This window comes from Acomys minous (genome assembly GCF_964271855.1).
Source record: "Acomys minous genome assembly, chromosome: 6".
NCBI classification, from domain to species: Eukaryota; Metazoa; Chordata; class Mammalia; order Rodentia; family Muridae; genus Acomys; species Acomys minous.
Window position 1 is genome coordinate 53,416,552 of NC_140487.1, and position 25,741 is coordinate 53,442,292.

At 43.9% G+C, this 25,741-nt stretch overlaps 1 protein-coding gene across 1 annotated transcript in view; it reads right to left on the reverse strand.

Moving 5' to 3' along the window:
* Positions 1-24,762, reverse strand: part of GARS1 (glycyl-tRNA synthetase 1) — a 41,183-nt gene extending 16,421 nt beyond the window's left edge. The window contains exons 1-9 of the mRNA XM_084787792.1: positions 24,492-24,762; positions 16,685-16,786; positions 15,082-15,184; positions 13,119-13,260; positions 11,531-11,619; positions 10,961-11,037; positions 8,280-8,425; positions 4,853-5,002; positions 2,484-2,646 (exon numbers count right to left, since the gene is read on the reverse strand). Coding sequence (XP_084643918.1) covers positions 2,484-2,646; positions 4,853-5,002; positions 8,280-8,425; positions 10,961-11,037; positions 11,531-11,619; positions 13,119-13,260; positions 15,082-15,184; positions 16,685-16,786; positions 24,492-24,683 — 1,164 coding nt within the window. The 5' untranslated portion in view covers positions 24,684-24,762. The remainder of the gene's footprint in view (positions 1-2,483; positions 2,647-4,852; positions 5,003-8,279; positions 8,426-10,960; positions 11,038-11,530; positions 11,620-13,118; positions 13,261-15,081; positions 15,185-16,684; positions 16,787-24,491) is intronic.
* Positions 24,763-25,741: the final 979 nt, after the last annotated feature.

A 25,741-nucleotide genomic window follows, 5' to 3' on the forward strand; every position in this document is an offset into this window, starting at 1 on the left:
ACATTAATACTTTTGAAGGCCAATGTGCTAACTGCCTGCCTGTCTACCTACCTACCTACCTATTTCAGAGTCTACTAAACAAAGGACACACAGAGTAAATGTTCTTCCTGCTTTCAGAACAATTTAAAATACCCACAGTGTGACCTTGGTTATTTTAAAGTTTACAAGTAAACAAGTTGTTCAAAACATGTCTAATTCATTGTGCACAGTGGCACACACCTTTAGTCCCAACACCCAACACTTGGGAGACAGAGGCAGGCAGATCTGTGTGTTCCAGGCTAGACTGGTCACACAGTGAGTTCCAGGACAGCCAGAGCTAAACAGTGAGACTCGGCCTTGAAACAGAGGGGAAAAAAAAAGTCTGCCCAAGGGACTCAGCTGCCCCAGCATGTCAACCCTATACCATATACTTCCTTAGTCTAGTCATAAGTGACCCTAATTTAAATTATCAAACTAAAGAGGTATGTATATGGAGAGGTTTTGTTTGTTTTTCCTTTAATGTATTCTTAACCACTGAAATTCATCTGTTCCAAACAGTACGTATTATTTTCTAACTTCAGTACTGGACCTTAGACATCATCCATCCCTCATCACTGCCAGGATGTCTACTGGTTAGTTTTATCAACCAGACACCAACCTAGACATGGCTATAAAGAAATCTCAGCTGAGGAACTGTTTCCACCAATAGGCCAGTGGACATTTTTTTGATGGCTGTAGGTCTGTAAGTCCTTGTGCTCACAGATAATGCTCAAAGGAACATTACACACGTAGGGTTGTCTCTTCAAAGGGACAGGTGTATACCCTGTTTTCCTCCCAAAAGGCTGGGAACAGGGAGAAAGGTGGGAATAGACTCGGTAAACAGCTGGTGACTTCTGAGCTATCTGTGTGGCCAGGACACACCTGGTCCTCCCCCAGACCCTTACTTTGAGCGTGTCTGTCTCAGTCTAGCACAATCCTGTCCCAGATCCTAACTTATCTTGAGCCTGTCTTTTCAGTCAGTCTTTATGGAAGATATCACTTGTACTTTACAAAGAGTTCTGTGTAGTCATGTCTTAAGCTTTGCTGTGCACATGGGATTGAGTTAACTATCACCAGGAAACTGTCTTCCAAACTGTGCTGTGTTCAGATATGCCTAAAATAAACCACTCGGGGTCAGACTCTGCCAATTTGAACCAACACCGGCTACTGAGTCCTATTGAACCAAACTACCTTCTTACCTCCTGAGGACAGTTACTCTGCTGGCCATGGTGGACACAGAGAGCCCTGCAGACTGCTAATTGATATAGGAGGGCCCAGTGCACTACGGGTGATGCCATCCCTGGGGAGATAGGCCTGAGCTATGTAACAAGAGAGGGAAAGCAGTAAATAGCCTTTCCCCACTGGCTTCTGCTTCAAGCGCCTACCTTGGCTTCCCTCAGTGATGGGCTACAGCATGTAATCTAAGGTGAAAGACTTATGAGCCACCATGTGGCTATTGGGAATCAAACTCAGGACCTTTGGAAGAAGAGTCAGTGCTCTTAACTTCTGAGCCATCTCTCCAGCCCCACAGCATGCAATCTAAAATAAACCCTTTCCTACCAAGTTGGTTATAATATTTAGCATAGCAGATTATTTCCACAAGTGGGTGAGACCTCTTCCTGTATACTTCCTGGGCCAGAAGGCTAAATGCTTCTCCAGGCAAGTCACTCACTACTGGGAAAACAGCTAATGAGGGCAGGTTTTCACTCACTTATTTCTCCAGGCAGATAAAAAACAAACAAGCAAGCAAAAACCCCAGCAATAATCAAGGCCTATAAGCCAGCCAATGTTAGGGGTAGCACAAAGGGGCTTGGTGTTTGCTTTTCCTGAGTAAAATTCTGTCTCTTCCAAGGCTGTGCAAACTGTTATAATAGGATCAGTTAGAGACAGTACAGTTCAAGCCAAGACCTATTTTCCAAGTCCTCTGCTAGACAAGGATTTTTACTTTAAATTTATGTGTATGTGCAGAGGACGACTTGCAGGACCTGGTTCTCTCCTTCCACCATGTTGGTCCCAGGAATCAAACTCAGGTCATCAGATTTAGCAGCAGATGCCTTTACTTGCTGAGCTACCTACCAGGCCCTTCTGCTAAACATTTTCTCAATGTTAGCCTCCTGGTCCAGAATTGGTGGTTCTGATAGTTTTCTCTCTTGATACTACTACCATAAAATAAATGTTATACAAAGCAACTACTACACGGGGGACTGGCGCTTTAGCATAGAGCCAGGTCACTTGTTCAGCACACAAGGACCTAGGTTTGCTCACCAGTGCACAAAAGACAAAACTTGTCAGTGCTGAGGATGCAATCATGCACTTGCCAAGCCTTGGGGCTTGACCTGCAATGCTGCAAAATAAACAAAATACTGTTGGTACCAAATACTTTTTCACTCAGTGCACAGCCTAGTTGCTAAGTCCTGCCACCCCTGACTGGGCATAACCTAAACCAGCTCCCTCCAGATCCTTACCTGCTCAACAGCATCACCCAGGCGCATCTTCTGAGCAGACTGTCCGCTGACCTGGGCTTTTGCTGAGTACAAATAAAGGCAGAGGTCAGCCACGCTCTGGAACTTGGGATGGTCTTTCTCAGTGGGATCTACAAAATGCTCGATCTCTGCCATCGTGAATTCCCTGGAAGAAAGAACAGAATAAAAACTTTCATGCCTAACTATCAACCTCAGTCAGCATGCTCCTCTGTCCAGATACTCACTCCTCAAGATAGAGAGAACACTGGCTTCCTAAGGAAATTGCCCACACATTTGTGGATTAGGTTTGTGGGGGTGGCTGCTTTTTAAAAGGCATCAATAATTGGCCTGGGCTATAACTCCGTGTAGAGAGCAAGCTTAGTATGCTCAAAGCCTCGGGTCCAGTCCCTAGTACCAAAATAACAACACTAAAATCAATAGCTTCAACAACAACCTCCTCGCAAATATGAATTCCTTCTGTATAGCTATACCCATGAGTATCAGTTACAAATAAAAATAATTTTTTCAAGCCAGATTAATACAGCCTTTAAAATAGGAAACAAGCAAAGGCCACGTACAAAAGAAACGAGATGCTGAACAGTGACATCCACATAAAATGATTCAGCTTAAGCATTGGGTCTTTGCATAAATATATACTAAGGAAGCCACAGACATTTACATTTTTCAAAGAATGGGAAATTAGAAGTCAACTGAAATGGTTCTCCAGGCTTTAAAGCAGTTTGATTGGCTGTGTTTTATAGCTCCAAACAAGTAAATGACTGATAATGGCACCAAACAGATGGTCTCGTTAGAGTAAGAGCTTCTAAATAAAGCGCTATTCCAGGCAAAGGACACTGGGCATAAGCTGAACAAGCCACTGTCAAGCTCAGCACATAATGACGAAATAAATATGCACAGAGCAATGGTTTTTCCAAAGAGATTTCTCTGAATTGCAATTTAGTGGCTATTACAGGGGAAGGGAGAGTGTTTTAAGTTAATTTTATGAGTCAAAAATCTTTTTAAAAAATGGACACAATCTCACTGGTGTACTCTCACGATTATCTCAGATGTTTTAGAAGCAACACAAAATGGCATAGATTGGCCATACCGTAGGAAATGTACTGCCAAGAGCTCCGGGCTTTTAATTTTACTCATTAATGGCATATTTTTTTTCGGTCCCACAGCACTAAGTCTTAATTACCTTTCAACAACTGTGAAATGTGTCTGTGCACATGGGAATGTGAGATGAGGTGGGGCTGAGTCCTCACATAGCTTACAGAGGTCTAGCAGGGCAGGGCAGCTGGACTAAGGGTCCTACCTAAATCCCCCGGTGCTGCTGCCAAGGTCTTCCCATGTGTTCTGTAGGAAGCTGTGTGTCAACTGGAGTTAATAATGCAGTAACAGTGTTACCATCTCAGTACCTGCTGAAAGGGCTACGGCTGGACACTAGAGTAACAAGTGAGAGGCAACGATGTAAAAGGCAGATTGGTTACAAGCTTGCCAGTGGTAATCAGCCCGCGTGTGTGTGTGTGTGTGTGTGTGTGTGTGTGTGTGTGTGTGTGTGTGTTTGTGTGTGTGTGTGTGTCAATACACCTTGACAACCACAGTCACTAGCTATAGTAAACAAGAAGAGAGGAAATGGTGGGATCTGGGCCAGAAGGCTGTTTTGGAGCCTAAGAAAGCTAAGTGGGGCTACATAGGCAATTTTTGTGTGGAATATATTACTTAGAAAGATGATATCAAAAATAAATGTGGAAATCACAAACTTACATCACAGTAAGCTTCTAGAGAAAAAGGGACTAGCTAGTGCCAGGATGCCTCTCACACATGCCTGGACACCATAGGCAGAGCAGAATGTTAGACAGGTCGGTGTCTGAACTCAGCAGTGTTGGTTTGCCAACTGCCTTATGTCAGAAGCTCCTCAGGATACACAGGCTGCACCCAGGACATGCCCTGCAGCAATGTCACCTGCCTGGGACACTTCCCATCCTGTGTATCTCACAAAGACACACACACACACACACAGATACACACACACACACACACACACACAGATACACACACACAGACACACACACACACACCAACCCTCTAACTACACACCATTGACAGAAATGTATTGGTTTTAACATCAATATTTCTACATCCTAAAAACAAGCAGTGAACAAAGGAAAGGATAACTTCAGAATAAGCAGGAGCCAAAAGCCACCATCCATGCTCTCTCCTCTACTTTATAACTCACTCCTCCATCAAAACTGCCACCTTCCCGGACAGTACATTTGGAAAAAACAGAAATAAAGAAATAAACTGTGATCAAGACTGATATGCAAGTATGTCAGTTTACATCTCCAGCCCAACTCCAACAGTCATACCTGACTCTGATCAGTCCAGACCGAGGCGAGATCTCATTTCTAAAGGAGTTCCCAATCTGGGCAGCAGCAAAAGGCAACTTCCCTTGGTTGAATTCTAAAAGTCGTTTGAAATTCAGGAAAATTCCCTGAGCAGTTTCTGGCCTTAGATACCTATAAAATTAAATAAATCAGTCTGTTACAAATAAGAAATTGTGTCTTCCAATACAACAAAGTATCACATATATCTTTTTCACAGCAAAACTATGCTTAAGGCCTAAAACAGAAGTTTTCAAAGGAAAGAGCCTGTCCTAAGCAGCAAACACTTCCACAGAACCATAGGGTGGACTGAGATCTTGAGACGGGTCATGGTGCCATCAGCACTGTCCTTATTTCTTTACTCCAGTGTGAACTTCTCTAAGTGTCCACAGGTGTGTGGACCTGTGCCCGTGGCTTCAAATGGATTCCGTTGCTCAATGTATCTATTTTAATGCAAACATGATACTGGTTTTGTTAGTATGGCTCTGTAATACAACATGAAATATATGATGATTTCAAGAACTTCCAGCACTTCTTTTATTATGTGTATGTGTGTGTGGTGTGGGGTGAGTGTGCGTGTGTGTGTGCAGTGTATGTGGTATGTGTGTGTGTGTGTGTGTGTGATGTGTATGTGTGGGTATGGTGTGGTGTGTGTGTGTTGGCGCTTTTTGTTACAAAACAATAGGTTTCATTACGGCATCTCCACACGTTATTCTCTCCCTACTTACCCCCATTGGTCTTCCTTATCACCCTTTCTTATCTCATTCTTGATGGTCCCCTCCTCAGACCCACTCAGTCCCGCCTCTGCTTTTTTACATCACACGTATGCCATTGCTCTTCTTTTTTTAATTTTCCCTGTCTGTTTCCTTAAGATATTTTCCTCCCCTCATGGTTAGGTATTCCCCTCTACATTTTTTAAAATTAAGATTTATTTGTTTGCATTTTATGTGTTTGAATGCTTTGCCTACATGTATATTATCAGGTATACCCAGTGCCTTCAGATACAGAAGAGGGCATCGCGGTCCCTGGAACTGGAATTACAGCTATGAGCTGCCATGTGAGTGCTGGAAACCCAAGCCCAAGTCCTCTGAAAGAGCAGCCAGCACTCAGTCATTAACCAAGTCATGTCAATTTCTCATTCTTTGGTCTATTTTTGCATTATATTTTTGTATTTCTCTATCCTAAAAATAAAGTCAACCAAATACAGTTGTTCTAGCTACTGTTCTACTGCTGTGAGGAGACACTATGACCAAGACAATTTGTAAGAGAAAAGCATTTAACTGGGGGACTTGCTTTCAGTTCCAGAGGTTAAGGCCCTGGCCATCATGGTAAGTAGTGTAGTGGCAGGCAGGCATAACACTGGAGCACTAGCTAAGAGCTCTACATCCGGAACCACAGACAGCATGGTGGTGGTGACGGTGAGTTGGTGGGGTTGTGGGGTGGTGGTCTCGGGGGTAGTGGAGTGGTGGGGTGGTAAGGTGGTGGGTTGCTGGTGTGTGTATCTGGCATGGACTTCTGAAAGCTCAAATCCCACCTGAGTAATATGCCTCCTCCAACAAAGACACCTACACCAACAAAGATCCTTTAAAACAGCTGGGACTAAGTATGCAAATATGTAAGTCTAAGGGAGCATTCGCATTTAAACCCCAACAGCATTATAGCCAGTGCCTTCTCTCTAATTTCACAGAGAAGATTCAATGTAAAATATTCACTTAGAAAGCGTTCCAAGAGGCCTACTTCAAAATACTAATGCAAAGCTGAGTGTAGTGGCACACGCCTGTAATTCCAGCACTCAAGAAGGCAGAGACAGACAGATCTCTGCGAGTTTGAGGCCAGCCTGGTCTATAAAAGCGAGTCCAGTATAGCCAAGGCTACACAGAGAAACCCTGTCTCAAAGAAAAAAAAATTAAAGCAAATTTAAAACCAAGAAAAAGAAACCCCAAACTTTACTGTCTTTCATTCTAACAAACCAACTATTCATTTTTATGTCCATTTCCAGATTTCATTAAAATGCAAGTACAGCTACAGGTTATATTTCTAAGAAGTATATAAAAGCATGCCACTTCCTGCATGATTTTATACCTTTCCATTTCTAAATAACTAAATGTTCTCAGGTTAACTGTGACAGAATGCCACACTGAAATGATCTACTTCGCTACTGTTAGTTTAACCTCTCTCATGTCAGTGGACAAATAGGTTATGTTTCCTTTTCCTTTAAATTATCTCCTTAAATGGCCTGCATTCTAGTTAGAGTTTCTATTGCTATGGTGAAACACGATAACTAAAGCAACGTGGGGAGGAAAGGGTTTATTAGGCCTGCTCTTCTATAGCACAGTCGGGACAGGAACTTGACTGGAGGCAGGAGCTGATGGAGGACTGCTGCTCGCTGGCTGGCTCCTCTCCCTCTCTGTAGATCCCAGGACCACCAGTCCAGAGACTCACTATCCACATGGGCTTGGCCCTCCCCATCAATCACTAATTTAAAAAATGCCTTACAGCCAGATCTCTTTGAGGCACTTTCTCACTTTCTTTTCAGATAACTCCAGCTGTGTCATGTTGACATAAAACTAGCCAGCACAGCCTGAAGGTGACTCGCTGGGGAAGTATGCTTGCTGCCACAACTATGAACCCAAGTTCAGCCATTGGAACCCACACAGTAGAGAATTAACCTTAAAAAATAAAAATAAAAATAAAAAAATCTGTCACTGAAAATTCCATCACAATACTCATTACTTTGTAGTGAGCTTGAAATATTTTTCAGAAAACAAGAATAAAAAGGAGGGTGGGAGTAAAGACCCAACTACATGCCATCTATAGAGACCCATATTACATTAAAAAGAGAAAAAAAAATGGACGTTATGCAGTGAAGTGTCAAGAGAAGTGGGAATAGCCTTAGCTACGGAGAGCCCCATGAAATGCTCAGCTTTGCTTTACGCATAGAAGCTGTCTTTCAAGGGTGTAGGCTAGACCACACTCGCCAGCATGGAGGGCCACTAGGCACATCGACTTAAGTTTCGTGAAAGGGAAGTCAATGTTGAGATTCAACCAATGAGGCACACTGGCTTCATTTTACATGCTAAAAAGCCACACATGGCTAGTAGCTATAAGGGACAGCACAGCACAGGACGCAGCGTGCACTAGGTGGACTCAGTCATTCTAAAGTATACATTTATGTACAATGATGTAAAAAAACAAAAAAACAAAATCATCCGTCCCTGCCCCTCCCATCCTATGCAGCTCACTGAAAAGTGTGATGACCATGGATGTCTACACTGATTTAACAGCAAACACAAGTAGCCCGCTATGCTTAAGGTTATGAAACTTTTTCTCCTTAGCACTGAGTTTTACCTTTTGTCATAGGCAATTTTAATGAGTGTGTTATGAAAACAGACAAATGAAAAGCAATACATACCCAGGCATATTTCCTCCAGGCCCAATGAAGGTCTGGAACATTAGGTTAAAAGGTACCGGAGGGGACAGGTCATTGCCAGTAGTGGGAGACTTGACGTTATAGTTCACAAAAAGATCCCCAAGTTCTTGTTGCCCGTAGTTGTCAAGCTAAAGGTCATGTAAAGAAAATGATTAGTGCAAGATGCAAGACCAAAGTACTATACAGGGCTGCATCCGTCAGTGCTCTAGCCACACGAAGTGCAGGTCATCAGCCCAAACACATGGCCAGCAAAAACCTCCTCGAATAGGGACAAGGTCGGCGTGGGGGAAACAGCTGATTCCAGGCCTGAGACACGACGTGAACAAAATGAGGCAGCAATTATCCTGTCACACCAAATGCAAGGAAGTTATCAAAGAGCGCTCAGGTGTACTGACTCAGCAGACATCCTGACAGCAAAAGCTAGACAACCCAACCATCAGTCAGCGTAATGGCTGCCACTAACTGAAAAGTATCAGCGTTTAACTTCTAAATCAGAACAAAGAAAGGCACAGAACCAATGAAACAGATGGGAGCTCACTGTGTCCATCTGGGCCTTACGGAAATGATGGTTTGCGTCCTTCCGCTTGGGTGGTAAGGATCCAACAAATGGGTTACAGCAGGATAGAGGCATGGATCAGACATGTATTTCCCTGTTTTCTTTAGTCAAAAGCAACAGCAGAGGGCAGAGGACAAAGTCATTTTGAAACCCTCAGTGTCCAATGGGCCTTGGCCATAGTCACCAGTGACTGTTGCATGGAGATGACCAGAGCTTCAGAAAAGACTTATTAAATGTGCCAATGCTAATATCACAGATAGAAGTGAACAGTCAGAATAGTGACTAGATTTTTTTGTATTACATTTAGTCATACTTCACAAAGTACAAAAATTAATTTCAAGGAACTTTAAAGAATTCTTCACCTTTCAAACATATTTTATAATTTTATATTTTTTGCAACAAAACATTTTAAAACTGATTTTTATAACCTGCTATATGCAGAGATAAATCAACAAAGACTAGGGTTAGGGAAAGCAAGTTTCAACTATTGAGTCCACAGAAAAGGAAAGAGCAATTCCTACTGAAGGGTGAATCTATGCATTTCAGACTCTCATGGTTCCCAACGTGACACTGAAGCAAACTGGGGACGACATCACCATGATGCAGCTCCACACCAGGTGGGCTGGGAGCCAGTGAGACTGCATAGGCAGTTTCGGAGAACTACATTAGCTCCCTCATCTTCACTCAGGACTTTATATATAACAACAACAACAAATCATTGTCCTCGAATACGAAAAGGCTATGCTCAAACTGCATTCCCAGCCACAAGATCAACCACTCTCAGTTCTCAGTTTACTTGGAAATGAAAGCAGCAGGTTAGATCAAAGACACACTCCAAGGCTTACACAGGGCAATATCCCTACTAATTCTGAATGGACAACAATAGGGGTTTCAGGGGCTGGCAGGCATGGTGGGGTGTGGGTTTAATCCCAGCACTACAGAGACAGAGGCAGGCAGATCTACATAGTGAGTCCAGGATAGCCAGAGCAACATAGTGAAACCTTGTTTCAAAAGAGGGGGGCAGGAAACCAGGGGCAATTAGAGGCCTTTTAACATTTCCTTTAAAAAAATGTTAATCCTTTGGAAAAGGAAGGAAATAAAATGAACATATGGGGAGTAAGAACACAGACCCTAGTTCAGTCCCCACCACTAGAACATGCAATTGCAGTAGCAGTGTAATGGAAAGAAAGAAAGAAAGAAAGAAAGAAAGAAAGAAAGAAAGAAAGAAAAGAAAGGAAGAAATGACATTCTAAACAACAATATTAGCCAACAAGTTTCAGGCAAAGGACAAATTATACATTACAGGCACTGAAATAAACTGGCAGATTAACAAAGTTTTAAATTTAAATGAAGAAGAAAATTTCACATGTGATATTGGAAGGCAAAGCTAATTATCAGAGAGGAGAATCTGCATACTTAAAAGAAAAATGGGGTAAGGCATCAAAGAATCTAGTAACTTCCATGAAAGAAAAGCAGAATGTTAAACTGGGCACAGTGGCTTGCACCCATGATTCCAGCATTTGGAAGGAGCCGAGGAAGCACAAATTCAAAAGACAAAAACGAAAAACAAAACAAAGTACCCAAAAGTGTGTGGGTGGGACGGGTCAGTGGTGAGGGAACTTGCCTCCAAGCCTGAAGGCCTGAGTTTAAACGCCTGGATCTATGAAGCGGAAAGACTCCCTAAAGCTGTCCTTTGACCTCCACACTTGCACCGTGGCACCAGCCAGCCCTTCCCTCAAAGATGAATAAATAAATGTAACAAAGTTCTCTACTGAGTTTCAGAGAGATCAGTGGAAAGAAATGGGTTTTGGAGCTGGGTGTGATGGCTCAATGCTTGGACTCCCAGCAAGTGAGGGGCTGAGCTGGAGGCCAGCTCCAGCTACACAGTGAGGTCTAGACTACTCTGGGGTAGACTGAGATTGAAGAAAACAAAGTAAGAAGAGTTTTAAAAACACAGTAATGTGTCTTTAGCCACAGAAGAAAATTTAAGGTGTGCTCCATGGGACTTCATGACTGAACACCTATAGAAAAGCTTTCAATGCACTTGGCTTAGGCAGAGCTGCCAGAAGACACACAGGGGTTATTGACTGATCTCCAAACTCCTTACCTGGGCCACGACGCTCTCCATCTCTGCCTTCTTGTCAGCAGAGCACTTCTTATCAGACATCAGCTTCTGTAAGTGAGCTACAAGAACAGTGCTGGTGAGTGTCAGTTTCCAGCAACAAAAGGAGAACACAACTCCTGAGCGCCAATGCTGAGCCGCTGAAAACAAACCTGAAGGAGAACCCAAGGCCTTCAACACTAATACCCGTCCCAGCCCACAATTATGTCCTCATAACTCACTGATTAAAAAAAAAAAATCATTATCTGAGCTAGGCCTGTAATCCCAGCACTCTAGAAGTCAGAGGCAGGCATATCTATGTGAGTTCGAGGTCATTCTGGTCTACAAACTGAGTCCAGAACAGCCAGGGCTACACAGAGAATCCCTGTCTTAAAAAAAAAATTACTATCTGAATATGACCAATCTATAGGTGACTCTATAACATATGGGACTTAATCTGTATGTTTAATCTAAATATTATAAATACAACCAAATTTTTAAAAAAACAGTAGAAATTTTTGAGAAAAAAAGTTCAACCTTTGTTTTGAGCAACCACAGGAAAGATGAGACCCATACCTTTCAACAGGTGGTCGGCGCGGAAGCATTCTCCATTCTTCACGTCCTTCACCATGAAGTCAGCAAACTTGTCTACGTGGCCAGAGGTCCTAGGTGAACATGTGAATGCTAATCTGTCACCCTCATTCAAATGAATACAGGACACTGCCTTAGAAGAATCCCCCAAGTTTAGATCCACATGTGTCAAAGATGGAAACTCAAGATGCAGAGTAGCAATTTATCCATGGCAGACAGAAACAGGCGCCTGAGAAAACTCCTCTCGTATCCCCTCTGCAGTAGCTCTCTCCCATGGAAGAAGAGATCAGCTAGATGATACACATTTACAAACTGTCTTCAGGCTGTATGGCATTTCAGGAGAATTCACTTACTCCATTATTATCAGTGATCTAAGCAAAGGCCAAAGTCATCGGGAACTTGATGAGCCAAGATTGCATCACAGCTCAGTAGAGATCCTGACCTATACTGACATTGATATTCTCTCTACAGTAACTATCAGTGGGAAAAATAGCACGCACAATGCATTTATCCAGATCTTACTGACTCATCAACACGGATGCCTCTCTTCTTGGTTGGCTGTGACTATTAAGAGCATCTCAAACAGGCTAACCATAAAATGGCCACATTACCAGACAACATTAAATGATAATAAGGATGAGACTCGAAGTGGTAAGGATTCCTCTTGCTTAGTAATAGAAACTGCCCTACTTTCAATAATCTTGAGCATCTGCCTTTGAATCGAAACTTTAATACATAAAGCATGTGTGAGAATGCCTATTATACTAACAACTTACGCCATGGAAATAATCAAGAGTATATCCAAGGGCTGGAGAGATGGCTCAGCAGTTAAGAGCACTGGCTGCTCTTCAAGAGGTCCAGAGTTCAATTTCCAGCAACCACATGGTGACTCACAACCATCTATAATGTGATCTGATGCCCTCTTCTAGCCTGCAGGTGTACATGCAGGGAGAGCACTGTATACAAATAAATAGATAAATCTAAAAAAAAAAAAAAAAAGAGTATATCCAAAATGTAGCTACCTGAACACAAATTCAGAAACACTTCAATGTAAATGCCTATGATACGGCACTAACTAAATTATATGACATTCATAAAACAACACTATATGCAATTATCAAAAAAACACCTTTTAGAATTAAAATTATTCACGTTACATCCAGGTGTGTCTATGTATGTGGGTGTAAAGGAAAAGCCAGAGGGCAAGTTGTAGGAGTCGGTCACCCTCTATACCATGTGGTGCTAAGGAATTCAGCTAAGGTGCTCAGCTTTGGCAGCACTTTTACCCGGTAAACCATCCCAACAAGCTCAAATGCATATGGCAGATTTAACTCCATGAGTTTTCACCTACATTCCATGAAGAAATGCAATGTGCTGGCCATGTTCAAATAAACAGAAACATACAGAAGAAAGAGAGGACAAACAGCAATTTTAACCTGGCTATCTGTGAGCAGCAGGTATATTTCTTTTGTGTGTTTTTTGCTAATTTTCTAAATGAGCATGGATAGTTTTTGTAATCAAGAAGTTAAATATTAACTTTTAAAGGACTTCTCCCATCAAAGCAGAGCCTCACTTTAAAACTGGTTCAGGGGTGAGCATGGTGCAGTCAATTTCCAGGATCTGCTCCTCTTGGATGAAGTGCTGCCTCCAGGTCTGGATGATATTGTTCTTCAAAGCACATCCTACCGGCCCAAAGTCGTACAGACCACTGACACCTGTGAGGGAGAGACGCGAGCGTGGGCTTCTCCTGTTACTCTGACACCCATATGCTGCACACAACGCAAGTCCCTCTGTGCCAAGGAGTACTAGTTATAGCTGGCTGGCCAAGGGAAACTTAATGTCTTCCTCTACTCACTGCCTCACCATTGTAACTGACAGAGGATTAGCCCCAAGTTAAACTAAAGCCACAGATACAGGGACAGGAAGAAAAGGCAGACAGAAGCGCATGAGGAAAGCCAGCCACACTAGCAGAGAGCAATGATCTAAGGGCCAGCACTACACTGTCTTATTTTGGGTACTTGGGCTGTTATTTAAACCTCAAAAGGTAAAACCATCAAAGACCTGTTTAGTCAAACCTAGGTTAAGTTTCAGTAACAAGTACTACAGGCCAGTTAGTGCAAGGATCACTGTTTAACCAGTCAGCACTCTCATAGCACCCAGAAAAATGTGTATCGTCTTCCTGCCTGAAGAGCATTTTCCCTGATTGATGGCCACAAAGAGTGAGCCATGGACCAGGATAACTGAGGTCCTGTGAAGAGGGGTAGCCAGGTCATCAGAGCTACAACAGTGCTCTACACACCTGAGACACTAGGAAGAATGCACCAACGTAGAAACACACAGCCACAGCAAATGCCTAATGTCGGCCCCCAGTAACCTCTACACGCTAACGGAAAAAAGGCTTCAAGAATTCACAGGATGGCCCGAGAGATCTTGGGACACTCAGTCTTTCAGAATGTCTCCATCAAATCCCTCCCCTCAGGGCTCAGAGAACGCCGGAGAAGAGGAAGCAGAAAGAGTTTAAGAGCCAGAGGCAGTGGAGGACACCAAGGAAACAAGACCTAGGCACACACTGACACACACATGAACTCAGAGACTGAAGCAGCATGCACAGGGCCTTCACCAGGTGAGGGGAAAGGAGAGGGGGACGCACGTCCCCAATCCCTAGCTCAGAAGCTACCTCCATTTGGTAGCTAAATGAAAATTTAGCTTTCTCCAAGGGAGTCTCACTGGGAAAACAAACTACTGTTAAGGTCAGGTTGCATACCCAGCAGCAGATGGCCAACAGAAAAGGAACTCTAAGGTGTCTTTGGAGGTTTCACTTATTTTTTTTACCCTACAGGTCCTCTGGGCATATATTGTGCCTTCCAGGTTTGTGTTTTATGGGATTCCTGAGTGTGTGAATGATTGGGTCTCTGCAACTATATCTGTTTCCTGGCTTTTCTTGGGCTCTTCTGTTGATTTCATTCTATTCCAATTTATTTGTCTTTTATATTGTTACATTTTATTATTAATCTTTAAAGGCCCATTTGTTTTCCAAGGAAAGACAGAAAGAGGGTGGATCTGGATGGGAGGAAACTAGAGAAGAACTAGGAGGAGTGGAGGAAGGGGAAAATTGTAATCAGAATATGTTGCATGAAAAAAAATCTATTTAAAAAAATGTTAAAAGGCTGGACAGTAGTGGCACACGTCTTTGATAGCAGCACTGAGGAAGCAGAGGCAGGTAGACCTCTGAGTTTGGGCCAGCCTGGTCTACAGAGTTGCAGGACAGAACAGCCAGGACTACACAGAGGTACCCTATTTTAAAAAAACCCAATAAGTAAGTAAATAAATAAATGAAATAAAGGATTGACAGGGTGTGGGACTACTAAGAATGGGTCTTATACCAAATATCAACTCCTGAACAACAAAAAAAGCAAATCACCTTGTCCTCCCTTCTTTATGTGGTTTGATACAATTAGACACAAGTAGTAGGCCAAGCTCCTGACTAACGTAGGAAAGCCACCAACAACATCACTGTGCTTTCATTCACCACCTACCTCCATAAATAGCAAAAGCTTGATCGTAGAAAAACCTCCTCTTCAAAGTATCCTCCATTTTTGCTCTATCCACGATGTCATCTTTGGGCTGCAATGCCAGCTCCTGTAAGAGTAAGCAAGAAGCGGGTGAGCAGACAGGTAAGTGGAAACCTGAACTTCTACATCTGAATTTAGTTTATTCCTTAGCAGAATCCAACATAAAGTGCCAGAGAGATAAGATTTCGAGAAGTTGAAGTGGAGCCCTCAGTCTCCACAAACACTTTGAGCAACAGAAAAGAAGCCATTTCAGTTTGGATCTTAACATCCCCGGCAGCTTGTTGAAGGCTTGCTCTCCAGCTGACAGTATGGCTGGAAGTGACGGGAACGTCAGGAGTTAGGTGATGGAGGCAAGCGAGGCCTTCGAGGAGACGTCTCTCTCTTTATCATGTTCCTCCTCATGCCGTTTGCACCACAGACCAAAGCAAACAGGCTGAACACAGACTGCAATCCCTCACCCCATGAGCCAGACAGCCTTTCTGCCTTTGCTTCTTCCCAGGTGTGTCACTCACAGCACTGGGGAGCTGAATAATGCACACACTTCCACTGCTGTAACAAATATGATTACTTTAAAGATTAGAGAGACAGGCATGGTGGCCCATTCCTATAACCCTGGTATTGAGTATCAAGGCAGAAGAAGGAGGAGTTTAAGGCCACCTTGGCTACAGTAAAAATTGGTCTCAAGAAAAAAAGCAGACAGGCCTACTACGCTTCCTCATATGCAGATGCTGAGAACCAATTTAAGGAATATCTCAGTTTTTAATGTATTACTGGTAAGATATCACCTTGAACCCTCAGACTCAAGGCTCAGGAGATGGCCCAGCTGGTGCTTGCTGACTAACACAGGGGTCTGAATTCAGACCTCAGTACCCATATAACCCCAATGTTGGGGAGATGGAGATGGAGGGTCCCAGGAGCTCGCTGGCTACCTGGTCTTGCCAAACTGATGAACTCCAGGTTCAGTGAGAGATGCTTGTCTCAAAAAATAAAAGGAACTTACTATACAGGAAGATACCTGGCATAGCCCTGTGGCCTCTACATGCACGGACACAGACAGACAATGAAACGGACACACAACCCTCCCCTACTCCAAAACAAAACAACCTCCTGGACTATGTAAGTTTAATGATATGAAGTTTACAATTTGATAAGGTATGGAGATAGATATAAGATGGATTATAATAAAGCCATTAAATATAAGCCTAAAATTCTTAAAGAGGGACATAATGTCTTCTGGGAAATTTAGGTAGGATTTGGGGGACAGTGAGAGTGTGGGTTCATGCATTAAGGAAGCTTTGGAGAAAAAGTGACATTGTAAGCTGCACTTTGTTCTTAAAGTATTCGAGATCGAACCCCGCTCCAGCCCTGAGCTACATGGCCTTGAGTTTCTGAAAGGAGAAGAAGTTTGTTAGATAGAGAAGGAAGAAAAGGCGTGCTGAATAAAACAACGGATGGCCAATGGCACTTGTTCAGAAAGCTTTTGAGATCTTTCCTACCCGAAGAAATTAAACAAAGCGGAATAAACCTATATCTACTGACATTTCTATCTTAGCATCCTAAGACTTACCTTTGCTTCCAGAACTCTCTTCCGGGCCTTGAGCTCAGCTACCGCTCTGTCCACATCCACTTGTGGGGCTTTATCTTCTTTCAACTTCCTCACGATGTCTCCCTAGCCAACAAACAAGCTACATTCAGGACTGATTTCAGTCATCAGGAAACACTAGTAACCTATTTTCAAACATTCATTTAGAAAATATTTGTCCACAAATAGCAATTTCACACATTTATAAGAGGTCCATTTGAGCAACTGATGGCCTGTGTTCTCAGCATGCACAAACCAGAAGAATATAAATAACTGCGCCCACATGGTGAGATTGTGGGGAGAGAAGAGCAGAGCTCAGATGGAAATGAACAGACAGGTTACCAGCAGATCAGACACAGCTAGAGAGACAATTAACAACCTAATGACCTAAAAGACAGACTGAAGAAACTGAAATAGTTCAGAAAAGCACAGTTTAACCTCCCAGGCTGGTAAAGAGAGATACAGTCTAACAGATTCAGCTAGAATACATAAGAAAGGGGAAGACAGTAACTACGAAATGTCTTTAACTGCTCAAAGACACTAATGATCAGATCAGGAAGCACAAACACACATACATACACACACACACACACACACACACACACACACACACACACACAAAAATCCAAACATGTACACATAAAACTCCACACCCAGGCAAGCCACAGTATAACACACAGGCTGCGGTGTACAGACTCAGCAACTCAGCTTTCATCAGCTAACTGTGGCCCCCGGAGCGAAGAGAAGATCTCTCTGGCTCCTGAGTATAATAAGTTCACTGCCTACTTACCCTCGCCTCCTGGGCTGTCACAGAGCATCAACTGTTTCAACAGCCCCAAGAGTCCGTGCAAAGTGACTGACAGCCATTGTTCTGCAGTCAGGTGCCTCAACGTGACAGAGGCCACAGACGCCTCAAGCCAAATCTGTTCACTAAATTGTTCTCTCTATCTGCAATCTCTTAGAAAACATCAAGCTGTGCTTCTTTAGCTCTGACGCATGGCTGACTTCACTTCAAGTCTCCCTCCCCTCCCCTGTCAGACCTGACTGCCAGCTCGTCCCACCCCAAATCATCAAACACTACTAACATGAAACTGGTCCCAAATAACCCGAACTCGTGCTAGCCTCGTCTTCAATCTTTATAAACACAACCCACCCTTAACTGGGTAACGTCTCCACCTTGTACTCACAGTGCCCATCTTCCCGCCCACTGTGCTTCCCGCAGCTTAACAGCAGCCTACCACATTTCCACATTCTCCAGCCTGGCTGCACCCAGAGCTGTCCCCGGTAGAAGCTGCTGCTTCTCCCAAATCCACAGCGGCTGAGACGGCAGCCAAGTTTTCCTTACTTTCTTCCCTCCTGAGATCCTAGGCCCTGGAGGGCTCCTGAGCACGTTCTCCTCTGGCTACTATCCCTTTCCAAATCTCCACTCTTCTCTTCATTCTGGACAGTCTCTTCCACAGCCAATGTTCTCTACAGCACCCCAGTCAGAAAGTGAGAACAAACCAGAAACCAACAACACTGCTGCTTCTGTCCCTTCAGAAGCATATTCCAGGAGCAAGCACAGCAAAAGACTATACCTTTTTTGTTTGTTTCATTTTCAAGACAAGGCTTCTCTGTATATCTTTGGCTGTCCTGGTCTTGCTTTGTAGACCAGGCTAGCCTTGAACACACAGAGATCTGCCTGCTTCTTGAGCGCTGGGATTAGAAGCATGTGCCGCTGCGCCCAGCTAAGACTACACCTTATTTTGTGAATAACTTTTATAAAAAGGTATTCATTGGCTGATTAAAAAGTTGTTCAATATTTGAAAAAACAAAGCATTAACAACAGCAACGGTGCTAGTATCTTAGCAACCAAAACACTGTGCCTTTACCAGTACACGCATACAGCGACTGCAGCATGGTAAATCTAAGCGGTGGCTTAAGTATCTGCTTACTCCATTACAGCTCCCAGAAGACAGACCCAGAATTTAACACACTGAAATACACATTACTTAACTGTTAATGTATTAAATTCACTTTCTATTTCTTCATATAGTACTATTTGTACACATATTTTTTTCATGTAGTTGAGCTGGGCAAGGCAGTGCGCACCAGCACTTCAAGTTCTATGATCTACACAGAGACGCTACCTGTGTGAGTTTCACTAGAACAATAAGGAATTCTAACATATTTGAGGTAAAAAGGAAGACAGCGTTTGACATGGTGGAGAGCCATGCTGCCAGTCTCTGCCTCTAACGTGGTCGAGAGCCATGCTGCCAGTCTCTGCCCCTCTCTGTCACACTCAAGGAGGCTGAACTCTAACCCCAGCAGTTCCTAATCTATCTCTAGCTAAATCGACCCTCCAGTCATCTTCTAATTCATCTCACCTTCCTCACAGTACCTGCGATCTAAACACACTGCACAGGCTCATTTAACATACTCATTTGCAGTTCCAGAAAGGCATTTAGACATGTCCACTATGACACCCAGGCATCTGTTGACTGATCCCATTAGCCTAGCGTGCCAAGCACTCAGCAGTCAGTACTACCTACTGGCCCACTCTCCACTCGTCTGGTGACTCTGTCCCTCCAGTTACAGTACCCGTCTCCTGTGCTTTCTGATGAGAAAAAGAAGCCTGCATGAACTTTTGTTCTGAAGAGGCTGGCAAGCGATCCTTTTCCATGTTGGAAGCGATAAGGTAAGTCCTCTTTAAAAATCTCCCCAGTGACAAGTATAGGCTCCTCCACATCATCTGTTTTCTCCTGAAAGTTTTCATTAGGCACTGGCAAGCAATAGGTAAATGGGTACGAAAGGTTAAAAATGCATCACCCCAACTCCCTTTTGGTCTTTTAAGGTACAGGTAGTCAGTGGCCAGGCCTCACGTGACAGTTCTGTAAAGGTGAGACTTGCCACCGTTGAGTTCACCGTCTTTTCAGGCCAGCAAAGAAGGGAAAGTTCCACTTGTTCTGAGTAACAGAATAATTAAAATCTCAATTTATAGAGATCAGGTTCTAAACTGAGAGAATTGCAGAGATGCCTCAGCCCCAAGGATTCCTATTTGCTAATTATTTTTCTTCTGCACCCAACATCTGAGGGCTTCTGTATGCACAGTGAATGACAATGGCCTGCAATACATCAAGGGCTAAGCCAGAGGCCCTGTTCCCGGTAGAAGCATACAATAAATACATGATTGTTCAGTGTGACACAAGAAGAATGGTTAACAGAAAACATGATCCTAAGGGAGAAATCCTCAGTGACCCTTCTAGGATGGGCCCAAGTCATACTCAGCTGCCCAAGAAGAACACAGAACCATTTCCTCACATTAGAAAATGCTTGGCTTCACACATGTGCCTAGTAGGTTCTTGCTAGGGTCAATGAGTCCACCTTAGAATTCCAAATGTTTTATCACTACTGAAAAAACGTCATAAACTTTTCATTTGCCTTTGTAAATGTTTAAATCATTTAACTCTAGGCTCAGAAAAATTAAAGCCAAGAAAGACTCAAGGCTCCTTGTGCTAAAGCTCCCCTATTAGAGTGGCAGACCCAAGAAGGAATTCTGGAAGGTTTTTCTGTTACGTTCTCAAGATTAGAAGACAGCAAGTTTCATACAGATTCACAATGCTAAGCAGACTAACAATCTAAGAAAACAAGTAAGCTCAGGACCAACAGTGGCATGAGAAGCAGCCTTCTAATGGTGAGCAGACCTGAAGGATGCACTCGCTAAGAGCATCCTACATCCTAGAGGCAGCAGGTGTTCAACTCTACATGACTTCTCTGTCAAGGTTAAATCTGTTCTGTACACTAAATGAAAATGTTTGGCTTTTGAAGGTTAAATCACTTGCCTAAAGTCACCAGCTATGAGAGCAAAGCCACAATTTCAACTTGAAAATGTAGCTTCAAAGAGTGCATCCTGAGTGACAAGGTTATATATATATTACCCCCAGCGTTCAATCCTTAACACACACACACACACACACACACACACACACACACACACAGAGGCAGGGATATTTTTTTAAAAAGCCGACCTAGCAACTCTTCAACGCTTTTCCTATACTGACAACTACTAAATTCCACTTCAGACTTACACACACACACACACACACACACACACACACACACACAAACCCCACTATAGTTAACTCTATTGGAGCTGCAAGGTAAACCGAAATCCTCAAGTCCTGACACTGACACCAGGAATTTCGTTTAATTGCTCCACCAGTACCTATGAATTCTAGAACAGGCCAGTCACCTCCAAAGCTCCTGCTTGCACCAACAAATATGAAGATCTGTAACTACATAAACCTGAGTCACTGTTTAGACAGAGCCAAAATGGGAGAAAAGCAATCCTTCCTTACTTTTTTGTTTGTTTGTTTGGGGGTTGGAAGGTGTTTCCCCCTAAGACATGGTTTCTCTGTGTACCTCTGACTGTCCTGGAACTTGTTCTGTAGACCAGGCTGTCCTTGAACTCAGAGACCCACCTGCCGCTGTCAGTGCTGAGGTTAAAGGTGTAGCTCAGCATAGCTGGGTTTTTGTTTGTTTGTTGTTTGTTCAGGTAAACTGTGGTGTGCAAAGCTGAACCTTTGGGTTACTAAGCAAAGGTAGTGGTGAAGGTCAAGGCAGAGTACGGGAGACAGAGAGAACGAGAAAGGAGGATGTGAAGACAGCAAGCCTAGTGGCTAGAGCTTTTCCAGGACTGTTGGAACCTCCAAAAGCTTGTAGATTCGGGGAACCCGCTTGGGTCCCCTCAGGAGTGCGGCTCCTCGCACCGCCTGTTCCCATCTTTCTAGCACTGGCCACCACACCTAGCTTTCTTCACGGATGCTGAAGATCACACTCAGATGCTCAGGACTGCATGGCGAGCACGTTACTCCTCTCTAACCACGAGAAATCACCAAGAATAAGCGCTCTGCTGTGAGCTGTTTCTGAACAGCCAGTTGCTGCCCTAAGGTGACTTAACTTACAAATCCTAAACTTGGTAGAAACTGTGCTTTGACTTTTGAGTGTCTACTGTTTCCCAGGCTAGATACATATATGATTCTCTTGTGATGACGGGAGGCAGCGGCAAGCCATCACTCCTAGTCAGCCAAACGATCATGGGGTAAACAAGACAGTGCACAATGGCCTGCTTGCTAAGCTAGATGTTCTTAGGTAAGCGAAGTGTTACCAGGCAGTTTCAACTTACACTAGTCTCAATATACAAAGAGTTTACCAGGACACAACCCCATTGTGGGTAGAAGAATACTTGTATTACAAAATAAAAATTTAGAAAATTAATTAAAGATATAAAAATGATTTAAAATGAAAAACTCAATAAAACATGAACATCATTCTGAAAATAGCTACTTTCAAAAGTAAAAAGTTTTGTGATGATTTTGCTAATTTCTTAACTTCGAATTAAAAGGCGTCGGAATTCTAAAAGTAATTTCAGATAACTGTGGAAATTCTTCTTTGATCAAAGCTCTGACAAGCAGTTTCTTACAAGGCATTTCAGAAATCCCAGAGATGGTTCAGCCCAAGCTTGACCCCTGGAGCCACATGGTGGGAGGAAAGAACTTATTCCTGCAGTACTTCCACAAATAATAATAAACATTTTTTAAAAAATGATATCCTGCGCACTGCCCTGATCTCCAAATGAGCATGGGGCATGTATGTGCACACACACACACACACAGAAAATCAATAAAAAATGTATGAAAATATTTTTCAAGTGATTTCAAAGAACCAGAGACAGCCCGGTTGGTGTAGGCTTACCTAGCACTAAGAAACCTCAGTGTTCCATCCCAGCACCTTGGGTGGCAGCACAGAAGGGCAATCCCATCACTAAAGGGGGTGGAAGCTGGAAGTACAAGGTCACCCTCGGGCCAGGCTGAGTTTGAGGCCTGGGATACATAGTATCTCGGAGAAAAGGACCTCAAGCCTGAGGCCACAAAATATAGGTCCTTATCTCAAAAGGAAACAAAGTTATTTCTAACTCAGAAACCACTGAACTCAATTTCTCATACTGTTACATAAACCCAGGGTGTATTTTAGGGCTCTGAAGAAATCTTTACCAATGCCTGTTTTGATCACACCATGTCCTGGTCATATGGAGCATCATTTATCACATAATGTGAAAAACTCTAACACTACTTATCCCGTCCAAAAAATAAAATAAAATAAAATAAATATTGTGAAGCTGTCAAGCTCAGACTTAACAGAAACCCGTTTTCCAAAATTTTAGTTTTGAATTTGATTTGGGGGCACAACTACTACTGGTAACACCCTCCAAAATACACACCACTGTCGAGAGCAATCCTTTACTACCCTCTAAAGGCCAGTTTGGTAGTAAATCATCCATCCCACAAGCTTCACAATGGAAACTTGTGAAAAGGACAGTCTTTATTCCACATTTCCATTCACGTCCAAAAGAAGAAAGTTTAACTGGATGATTTTAAAACTCTTTCCAGTAACACTGGACTCAATGACTCAAATTTCCAGGCAATTAGTCAATACATATATACTTTTGGAAAATTAGAAAAGGAATCCAACACACCACACACACACACACACACACACACACACACACACACTATTCAACTATTCAGAAAATATCCTAAAGTTTAAAAAAAAAACAATCAAACAAACTCACAAAAAAATAAAGCTAACAAACAAAAACAACAAAGGACACAAATGTCACACAAGTAGTTTGGGAAAGCTCTCCCTGATCAAAGCGTCCTGAAGCTAACTAGACTCAGTCTCACTGCAGATGGATACTATGTACTGCCGTTCCAGGCTAACGTGGCAGAGGGAGGGGTTTGGGGTGTGTGCTTTTTTTCCCCCAAAATTAGATGTGTTCTTCCATAAGGAGGAGATTTTAAGTTACAACGAAAACAAAGGAACCCCACCTAATCTTGTGGAGAGTGGAGGGCGGATGGAAAGAGACTGAATGGAATGTACAGAAATATAATTTTTTAAAAATGAAGTATAGTGAAATTCGAAATGAAAGAGTCGAGCTCAAACAAGAGCAAAAGTGGCAGAACTTCCTGAAGCAGTAGCAGCTCTGCTCCAATGAATTGTTTCCGAAAACAAGGTTCCACCGATCTAAGCTAGAGAGGAACGATTGCATCAGGCGCCAGAGCAGGAGCAACCGGACTGGTGTTTACGGGTAGTAGGTCACGGATGCTGGGGCCCTCCCGAAAGCTCTGGCTCTCACTTGAAATGCTTTTCTCCTTTCCCTCTCTCAAGTCTGATCTCCACTCAATACTACAAAAAAAGGGAGGTCTGGATTAAATCCCAGACGCTCCAGCTAAGAAACCTCTCTTCCCTTCCGCAAAATCACATTTCCAGGTGTCCCACCCTAAGAATGGATGACTTCACCGAGCGGCTCAGTCAGTCCATCTACAATTTCCAGCTTGATCCGAAAGCTCGCTGGCCCCTGAAACCCTCTTCAGAAGGCAGAAGAGATGACAACACAGGGATCAGGAATTCGCATCGGTACTGGGGAGGTTCGATATCTCCCCTCAGTCACGTTTCGGCCGTATCTTCTGAGCGGGTCCTGAGACTAAGCACCGAAGGAAGGTGAAAAGGAAGGCACGCTTCCCAAAGCATCCATCCCCAAGACCAGAGAAAAGAAGCGCAGCGTCGGCTCGCCGGTAAACCGGGAACCAGTCAAGAGCCAGGCCACCGGGGTGCTCAAAGAGGGTGGCGGAGGCTGCGGCTGGGTTCGGGGTATGCAGTGAGGGTACGAGGCCCAAGGATCAGGGGTGCAGACGCCGCGCGTGGACAGGGAAAGGACCGGACCGGAGGGGATGCCGCGCTCGAGGGTCGGTACCTGCTGGCGCACGGCTAGCCGCAGCGGGGCCAGCAGCTCCTCGGTGCTGTCCATGCTGCTCCGGGAGGCGGCGGGCTGCGCGGGAACGCTTAGGAGCCGCTGAGTCGCGGGCGCTGCGACGACTCGGGGCGGCGACAGTAGCAGCAGCGCGGCGCGGGTGGCTCTGAGCAGCGTGGGGAGCGGACAGGGCATGAGCACGCCGCCTAGGCGATGCGCAGGGCGGCTACGGAAGCGGCGCGCGGCCCGCCCGGTGCATGATGAAATAGCGCAGTCAGGCCGCAGGCGCGCGCAGCCGCACTTCCCCGCAGGCGCGCGCAGCAGCCGCGTCTGCAACCGCAGATTCGGCACAGAACCCGGAAGGGCACTAACTTGCTCAGAAACTTGGGAGGAGGACACACCAGCCCGAATGCACAGAAGGATATGGCTTCTGAGAGTGCAGTTTCTGAGAGCACCTTCGAATCATGGCCTTCTCCACGTCCCAATCGAATCGCTTCACTGGAACACTCATACTTCTGTTTCTTCCTCAGCTCACTGCTTAGAAGAGTATATAAAGTCACATTAAATAGGGATTCTAGAGTTAGTAGCAGGGCACGCTGATGCACATCTGTAATGCCAACACTTAGGAAGCCGAGGCAGGAGGATCGTGAGTTCAAGACCAGCCTAAGATACAGTGTAAGCCTCCATCTTTAAGAAAGAAAAAATATATTGCCCAAGCTCCTATTTTCCTCTGACCATTAATAGAAATTGGATCGCTGTCCTTCTTCTCAAGGCGTGTCAATTAACTTGAAATCCAAGATATGGAGATAAGGAAAGGTAACTTTACTTGGGAAACCGACTCATGGAGAAGGCAGGGAAACTCTCGCCTCAAAGTTCTTGCGGAGAAGCTGACTTGGGAGGGTATTATACAGGTAGATGACGGATGCTGCCAAACGTGTGTGCGACTCACAGCCACCAAGCCAATGACGTCTTCTCCCTATGGCCCAATCAGGAGATACCAAGAAAAACTATCTTTGTAGTGCAGCTGTTCTTGTCATTGGTTAGTTATGTTTCATACCCTGGACAGTCGAGAGGGTAGTGAAGTGGGTCCAAGGCCTCTTTCAGGATAGCTAAACTCCGTGCAATGAGAGACCACAAGTTCTCAACTTCCCAAAAAATGTTTGATGTTGTTTTTTTAGGACAAGGAACCAGGCACAAAATAGTTACTAGTTTGCTGAGCAGGAGGAGGAGGTTTAATGAGAGTCAGGGAAGCT